The sequence below is a fragment of the Nicotiana sylvestris genome, chromosome 5 (assembly GCF_000393655.2).
Source record: "Nicotiana sylvestris chromosome 5, ASM39365v2, whole genome shotgun sequence".
In the NCBI taxonomy this organism is placed as follows: Eukaryota; Viridiplantae; Streptophyta; class Magnoliopsida; order Solanales; family Solanaceae; genus Nicotiana; species Nicotiana sylvestris.
The window spans coordinates 75,113,221-75,122,491 of NC_091061.1; the positions used below are offsets into that span (position 1 = coordinate 75,113,221).

A 9,271-nucleotide genomic window follows, 5' to 3' on the forward strand; every position below is an offset into this window, starting at 1 on the left:
CTAATTCTACTCACAATCTTGGAGACTAGTGTGTTGAAGTGAATGATTCTCAGCCTGCCAATGTACAGAGGGAAGCCAAGGTATGTTAGAGGAGATGACTTCTTGGAGAAACCTGTGACAGATTGAATTCTTCTAACAACAGAGGGGAAGGCACAAGGAGAGGTCATGAAATGGATTTTGTGTCTGTTAATCTGCTGGCCAGATGTTTTTTCATAGTTGTTCAATATCCACACGATTTTCTGAAGAGATGGACTTTTCCCAGAAGTGAAGATGATGATATCATCAGCAAAACTCAAATGATTGACTTGAGGGCCTCTCCTTTCCATATAGAAGCCATTGAACAATTGGTCATGATTGAGGATATTTAGCATTCTGGAAAGAAGTTCAGCACTAATGATGAATAGATCTAGGACAAGAGGTTCACCTTGTTTTAGGCCTCTTGTAGAGCGGAAGAAACCCTCTGCAGCCATTGACAATTACTGAATACCAGTTGTTAGACATGGTTCTCCAAATCATGTCAATGATCCTTTCACTAAACCCCATCCTCCTTAGCATTACGCAAGTAAAACTCTAGGAGACCCTATCATAGGCTTTGGCCATGTCTAATTTGATGACAACATTTGATCCTTCATTTGGTTTCTTAATACCATGAACAATTTCTTGAGCCAACATGATGTTCTCGGATATACTTCTTCCTTCACAAAACTAGACTGATTAGCTGAGATTATTCTAGGAAGAATAGGACCAGGTCTGGTGCATATGACTTTGGATATGATCTTATTTATGAAGTTGCTGAGGCTGATGGGTCTGAATTCAGTCAAAGAGTTGGGGAATTCCACCTTTGGCAGAAGAACCAAGCATGCACTGGTCATGTATTTAGGCATAGTACAGCCACCAAAGAAAGCTAGCACAACATTTAGGAGATCATGCTTGATGATGTCCCAGCAGGAATGGTAGAATTTGCCATTAAAACCATCTGGTCTAGCAGCACTGGTGGGGTTCATTAAGAAGACTACTTCTTTAAGCTCTGATAAGGTAGGATTTGCAGATATAGTGTCATTATCCTCCTGAGTAATCATAGAAGGGATACATGACAACAGATCTTATCTAATTGACCTTATAGGATCTGAGAAGAGGTCTTGGTAGAATTCACAAGCAGTACTCCCGATAGCCTTATCCGCTTGAATCCACTGCCATCCTAATCCTTGATCTTGTGGATGTACAATTTTCTTCTTCTACCTCTAATAAGGCTGTGAAAGTATTTGGAATTTGCATCTCCTTCTTTAAACCACTGGAGGTGAGTTTCTTGTGTATGGAAGTTCTCCTTTAACTTCATGTATCTGATGTATTGAGCATTAAGATCATGGAGATTTGCCCTGTCAGTTTCATCATTTGTCTGAGCCCAAACCATCTCTACTGCCTTCACCTTTTCTTCATAATCTTTAGCCTTTTGGAAAATATCACCATATTCTTGCCTTGACCACTGACTTAAACCAGTAGAAAGGGCCTTCAATTTTTGATGGAAAATCCACATGGCACTGCCAGTTACCTGTTCATCCCATATTCCTTTAACTAATAGTTTGAATTTTGCATTATCAACCCATAGGTTTAGGAACCTAAAGTACTTGGTGCAATTTTCTTGCCTAACTCTGATTTCCATGAGGAGAAGGTTGTGATCAGATCCTGCTGATGCTAAATGAGAAATTATGGAAGCAGGAAAAGCAGCTAACCATTGATCATTGGCTAACCCTCTATCCAATCTTTTCCACACAATGGAGCATTGACCTCTACCGTTGGACCAGGCACATCTGGGACCATAGAACCCCAAATCAACCAAGCCAGAATTTTCAATCATGCATAGAAAGTCCAAACTCTTGTTCATTTTATAAGGAATGCCCCCTATCTTCTCTTCCACTGAAGCTATAAAATTGAAGTCACCAATCACACACCAAGGAGAGTCATAAGTTGTTGATTTGTGTCTCAGCACCTCCCATAGAGGTCTTCTAAGAATTGGTTTACATTTGGCATAGATTACTGTGAGGAAAAAAGGGGTGTCACTTTCAACATGTCTCATTTGTAAGGTCAACTGTTGTTCATCATGATCAGTGACAGAAGCACTGAATTCTTTGTCCCAAAAAACCCAAATCTTGTCATTAACATTGGAAGCAGCTTGGTGCATTGAAAGTTGGAGTTTGAGAAGGTTGATATGAGTGGTATCAAGGAATGGTTCAAGAACTGCAATAAAGGAAAGTTTGTGGATGTGTTTAAGAATTCTGAGCCTTTCAATAGCTCCAGAGATTCTAATGCCTCTTGCATTCCAAATGATTGTACTAATCATTGGAAAGAGGGTTTTAAATTGTGTTTTGGTGGGACACTGCTGCTTCTATTTCTAGCAGCTCAGCTTTTGGTAAGCCTGGGAGAGGGACTTTTCCTGGTAGATAAAGTTGTAGAAGCAACACTTTCCTGAATTGTTTCACCATTTACTGCACTAATTAGCAGCTCACAGTGTTTTTGTTTTTCAGGATCTCATTCACTAGAGTCACTGTCTTCATCCTGGTTCCCAACAATTTCATCCTCAGATTCAATTGGTCTATACTCATCCTGCTTTGGAGTGTATCTGTTGAGAGGACATTCCTCCAGAACCATATCTAAGGGATTTAGGAGATGTTTTTTTGGGAGTGATGGGGGAGACAAAGGTGCATTTGTGTGTTTTGGATTTGGGGTGTTCTTCATTGATGGGTAAATCTAATTCATTGCCATCAGAGATTGGTTCTTTATTGGTTAAAAGAGGTTGAAAGAGTGAAGGGTTGGCTATGACAGAGTTCCTGTAACCAGGAGATTCAAAGGTTGCATTGGGAATTGGACTGACTCTTTGCTGTATTATAGGGCTAAAAAATAAGGGATCCTCAGGAGGATCATTTATACTGATTCCTGCATTTCTGCTCTTCATAGATTTTCTCTTTTTTTGGCTGGGCTTATTTTTTGATTTTTGAGTCTGAACTTGAAAGTCATCAACAACTTTGGCTTTTCTTATGAGGAGAGCTTTTATTTGTGCTGATGGATTCTCCTTAGAACTTAAGGACTCAGAATCCTCCTCAACAGTCACACTGTCATACTAATAAGCTTGTTGTGTGTCTAAATTGGAGATTGTGGCAGCATGGGTTGGTTGGTCAATCATATGGTCATTCAATTGTGCATTAGCACACTCATGCAAAACATGAGGAAGCCCCTCCCCATTTGGAACCCCTTCCTGCCTGGCAATAAGGTTCTCCTGATAGATCTTCTTTCCTCCATTAATACTACAATCAACAAAGCTAGAGGAGGGAGTAGAGGGAATGGGATGATCCTGGGCAACATCATCTACTCTCCTCTCTAGTTGAACTGGAGGATTGATAGTATGTATACCTGAATGTTCTGGAGTCTGTGTGGTCTGCTGGTGAATTTCATTTGGAGCAACCTTTTGTTGTTTAGCATCTGGTTGTTTTGGCATATAAACCTATTGTTGCCTCTTGGTCTGAGTGTTAGCTCTGAAGTTCTTCCTATTCTAAGTCTGCCATTCTTCCTCTGGTGTTTCTTGAACTAAATTTTGGTGTCCTATTGCTTTTTGGTATTGTACTGACTTTGGATTTTTGCTTTGATTTTGTTCATTAGTTTTTGGCCTTCCCTCTTGTACAGTTTGTTGTAGTCCCTTGGATGTACCTGGGGCTGTATTGTGTGGACTCCCTATAGCTTTTTGTTCTTCCTCTTTTCTCTTCTTTTTATCTTCATCTTTTAGTCTGGTTTCACATGTGTATTCAGAGTGACCTAAATGTCTGTAGTGAGTGTAGTAGGCAGGCAAACTATTATACTGGACTTCCAGCCATTTTCCATCTCCATTTTCATCCTGATCCTCATCATATCCAAGCCAGTCATAATGGGGTCTCTCCTTGGTTAAATCAATTTGAATTTTTACCTTAGCCACACTTCCCCTTGTTTTCTAGAAAGATATCGGGTCCAAGTATAAGGTTTTGCCTATAGGTGATAGCTGAGGTGTGAGAATTTCCATGTAGTATAAATGCCATGGCAATTCTGGGATGACCACCCATATTGGCACAATGGGTGAATCTTCATTTGGCTTGAATTCTGGGGACCATGCTTCTAATTTCATCATCTGGCCTTGAATATACATGTGCTGCTTAGCCCAGACAGTGGAGTGATCATACACATTTTCCAGATCAATGTAAACAGTCCTAGCATTGAAATGGGCTATCTTTATTGGTCCTCTGAGTTCAGTCTGGGCAATGAAGCTCTTTCTAATGACTTCTATTCTAGGCATGGTATTGGAGAACTTGCCAACTACTATGAATTTGCACCTGTCAGCAAATCTTACATTGTAATCTTCCCTTTTGAAGATTACTGCAGACTGACCTTGTTTGGTAGTGATATTTGGATGAGTAAATGCTATAGGTTTGACGTCAACCTCATGTATGGCTCTGAGTCTTGTGACATAGGAATAGATAACAGTAGGGGTGGTGGTGGTGAGATACTAGCAGGTTTGTTTTGATTGGAGGGATTGCTAGACTGTGAGTTGTGATTAGTAATTGGTGGAGCCTGTTTGACAGGCTGGATAGGTGGGTGATTATTTGTTGCATGAGGTTTTTGGGATTTTTTGGTATTGGTAGGCCTATCAAAGTTGGCTGATATCTTGGGTGGGGCATTAGCATTAGGATTGAAGTTTGGATTGGATTGATTTTGAGGCAGTTGAATGGCTAATGGCTCACTGATAACTATTGGTTGCACAAATGAAGGAGTAGTAGTTGAGGGAAGAATATTGACATTAGGACTTGCTATTGAGGTCTCTCCTTTACCAATCATTGCATTGCTATCAACAGGGGCAAGGGCAGCCTTCTGTTTGACAGCCTTCTGTATTTCAAAAGAGAGAGATTAACCCTTGATTTCTTAAGTTGGAGCATGGGTGTTCTCTTGACGAGTACCTACCTAATGATCATGAGAGGCTTGTATTCTGGCTTGGACTCATGTTTGAGCAACATAGGTGACATTGACATTTGGTCGAGCACCTGACAGTTCAGTAACTGCAGAGTCACTAATTTGGATATTCGAGGAAATTGGTCCTTGTCGAATTGGATTTGAAGCTTGAGGATCAATATCTTGAATAACAGGAGTAGCTTGTTATTGGTTTTGAGGCAATTGGTTCACCAGAACCTCCTGTCCTGCCAAATGGTGCAGAACTGGGCTTTTCAATTGTTCGAGGTGATCAATTGTCATGTTAGAATGAGTTGAAACTTTGCTTACCGGCTCCTCAGAAGGTGAAGAAAGATTTCCAATCAATGGTTGAGTTCCAATTGGTCCAGAATGAAAGTTGTCATTTTTTTGAACATTTGGGGAGTTTAGAGTGCCTGGGTTCAATGATTTTAGAATTGAAGCAGTAGATTGATACACATACAAAATTGAAGGTGCTAGACTGATGTGCTCATTAGTATGAGAATTTTGGTACCCTGCATTCTCAAATTGGCCGACTGGAACTCCATCTCCGGTGAGCTCTGTGTTGCTGGCATTTTGTAGATGATCATTGGCATTGATTCCCATGGTGGAAATGGCTGATTTTTGGTGAGGATGTGTGTTTTATGATGGAGAACAATCTCCATAGAGTGGAATGTCATTTTTTGTTCCAGAATTGACTTGGGAATTGTTTGAAGCTCCCAAGCGACTTGCTACAGTGAATGCCTCACCTTTCCGTTGATTCTTAGCAGCTGGGGAAGTGTTTGGATAAGTTGGTTTAGGGGGTTATGCGCCTTGTTAAGGAGCTTCTTTGGTGACTGGTTCGGTGGATTTTCACCGGTGGACGACTGAGAACCGTCCATTTTTGTCGGAACTGGCACTGTAGCGAAAAAATCACACTATACGGAGAGAAAACTATTTTTTGCCAGCGCAAATTGGTAAATGAGGGGGCAATAGGTTGGGGTGATTGGATGCCACGTTGGGGGGTTTAACCTTATCCAAATTATCTTAATTACCTAATTAGCTTAATTACTCTCCCACTAAAAATTCATAATTATCCAATTATCCACAAAATTAAGAATTATCTCAAATTACCTAAAATACTACTCACTTTTAACACACTTTATACACTTACTATCATGGTCATGTGGTACCTTGTATGGTATTAGTCCATAAATACCGGGTATTACAGCTCAGACCATATTTTATCCCAAATTATCAAACTTCGACGAAACTCATTTTCTTCGATTCGCTTACCCTCTCAGCCTCATGAATTTACTTATCACTTATTTGAAATAGCATAATACTTATAATCCCAAAATAATCTCATTCCCGAACTCACGTCGATTAACTTATGACAAAACTTTAATGTACTAAAATGCGGAATGTAACATCTCATTTCCAAGCTTTCATCAATTTACTTATGGCATACTTTCATGTACAAAAATATGAGGTGTAACAGAAATCAAGTATGACCATCAAAGGTGTTGTGATTTAAAATTATGTTTCCATTGCAAGCTAGTATGCCAAATTGTGTAAGAAATTCCAATGTGCCTAAGACTCTTATTTGCTCACCTGTGTACTTAAAGTCGTGATTATAGATGCCCGTGTTGTTGCTAATCCATAATAATATTTGAAAGTGAAAGAATGGAGTATGAAATATGACATACGACCAACGTGCCAAGAATGATATTACATTGTGGCCACTAGAGCCAATGAAATGAAAAGATGTGTAAAAGATTATGTAATAAGCTGTAAATCCTTTGTATAATAAATATTTTGGGAGTATCTTTTATTCACCGAGGAAGGGTACGTTGAAATAGCCTAACTCCAAAACTACACGTGCCGGTATAAGAGTGATTGATGGGTAAATCCCTGTATTGATGTAATGAGATTATTCCCCTTAATTGGGATGGGATTGATGTGATGAGATTATTCCCCTAAATTAGGATGAGATGATTGATAGAGGATTGTGATGTCGACCCACATGGCAATGTGGCGAGATGGCTTAGCCGATCGAGCTGAGATCGGAGGCCATGCCGCGCACATGGTGGTATTGTGAGTGGATGTCTCGGGGTGAGACAACTTAGTCGATCGTGCTGAGATCGAACTCTATGCTAAAAGCACGGTGGTGTATTCGTTCTAAAGATCTCCCAACCTAAAATATGGAAATTTACTTAAAACCTTATCTTGCTCCTAACTTGATGTTTTGGTATTGTTTGAGGCTCCTATTTTTTTTAATGATTTTTCTTCCTTGTAGAGGGTGTTTAATCATTCATACTAGTACTATTCCATATGTACTAATCTTGAATGGATGCAGGTGGTTCCATAGTAGGCAGCATTGATTAGTGATAGCGGTACACCCTCTTTCCAGCTAACTTAGTGATCCCTACTTCATTTCAGGATCGTGTATCTTTTGTTCCTTGTGTATTATATTTTGAGGTATAGTCGGGGCCTTGTTGCTGGAACTATCACAATACCCTTATGTATCAATTAGAGGCTCCGTAGACATGGTGTGGGTTGTATATTTGTGTTCGAAAAGTCAAACTAGTAATGTTGTATTTGCATCACATGTCCCACTTCAAACAATGAAAGTATATGTGTTTTGAGACTTATAAATGACGTAACTTACGGTAATCAATTGGTGTGTTCCACATGATCTTCTCATTGTCTAGTTAATGAAAATATCATCTCTTCATTCATGGGTAAGTTCGGGTGGAAGGCATTGTACATGCTTGCTTGATTGGGGTAACTCGGTTGAGCGCCAGTCACGCTCCTTGAGGTCGGGTCGTGACACATCCTATCACTTTTAGGCAAAGAAAAAGAATCCTTAGGGCATGCCTTGTTCAGATCTTTGTAATCTACACACATTCTTAGCTTATTTCCTTTTTAGGCACTACCACTACGTTAGCTAACTAGTATGGGTATTTAACTTCCCGAATGAACCCTATTTTAAGGAGTATAGATACCTTATCGTTGATGAATTAATGCTTGACCTCAAATTGTGGTTTCCTCTTCAATTTTACCGGGTGGAACTTCGGATCCAAACGCAGCTTATGAGTGGTCACTTCTGGGGGAATCCCTGTCATGTCAAGGAGGGACCAAGCAAAATAGTCTATGTTAGATTTAAGAAATTCAATGAGTTTTTTTTTTGAGCTCGGAAGTTAACCTCATGCCCAGGTATACCTTTCGATCTGGTAGGTGTTCGATCAATATGACTTGCTCCAACTCCTCGACCATCGATTTGGTGCCGTCAGTATCATCAAGAGCTATGAACGATCTCAGAACTCCATAATTATCTTCCTCGTCCACTCGTCATTCCTCCAGTCTAGCCAAGACCGACATCGGTGGTTGCTATTTAGCTTCGGCCTTCTTGGTCGGCTCTGTATTCTTTAATGTCAAGACGGTGGGCACCGGGAGTACTTCGTCAACTGTGAACATCTCCTTTGTAGCCGGCTATTCTCCGTAGACCATCTTGATTCCTCCAAGTGTAGGGAATTTCAATGCGTGGTGCAAGGTTTAAGGTCTCACCCTAATGTTGTGAACCCATAGCTTTCTAAATAGAGCATTGTACCTCATGTCCCCTTGGATCACATAATGCTTTGTCTCTTGCATCATCCCAGTGGTGTTAACTGGTAGGGTTATTTCCCCTTTAGTGGTTTCTGATGCCCTGTTGAATCCGTTCAACACTTGGACCACTGGCACTATTTGATTCTGCAACCCCAACTGGTCTACGACCCTTGATCTGATGATGTCGGCTGAGCTACATGGATCAATTAACATACGTTTAACTCGAGATTTATTGATAAGTATGGATATTACCAGTGCATCATTGTGAGGTTGTACGATGCCCTTGGCATCCTCGTCGCTGAACTAAATGGTCCCCTCTGAGAAATAATCTCGGGTGCACTTTCCCTCGTGATGGATACCTTAGTGCACTTTATCATTGGCCCTTGCGGAACATCGACCCCTCTAATGATCATGTTGATGACGTGGTGATGTTCCTCTTGTTCGATTTATTTGTTGGCGTCCCTATTCTAGAAGTGGTTTTTGGCTCGATCACTCAGAAATTCTCGGAGGTGTCCGTTATTAAACAGCCGGGTAACTTATTCTCTCAATTGTCGGCAATCCTCGATCATGTGGCCATGAGTGACATGATACTTACACATCATGTTGGGACTCTCTAGGTAGGGTCGGATTTCAATGGTCGAGGCCACTTGGTTTCCTTGATGCGTTCGATGGCTAATATAATGCTTGCATCATCAATGTTGAA

General features: G+C 40.5%; 1 protein-coding gene across 1 annotated transcript; it reads right to left on the reverse strand.

Moving 5' to 3' along the window:
• Positions 1 to 1,198: 1,198 nt before the first annotated feature.
• LOC138868836 (uncharacterized) lies at positions 1,199 to 2,338 on the reverse strand. The gene has a single exon (XM_070146408.1). The coding sequence runs from the start codon at positions 2,336 to 2,338 to the stop codon at positions 1,199 to 1,201; it is 1,140 nt and encodes a 379-aa protein (XP_070002509.1).
• Between the last annotated feature and the right edge of the window lie 6,933 nt (positions 2,339 to 9,271).

Excerpts from the sequence above, each read along its gene's own strand:
- LOC138868836 (XM_070146408.1), bottom strand. The coding sequence starts at position 2,338 with ATGATTAGTACAATCATTTGGAATGCAAGAGGCATTAGAATCTCTGGA.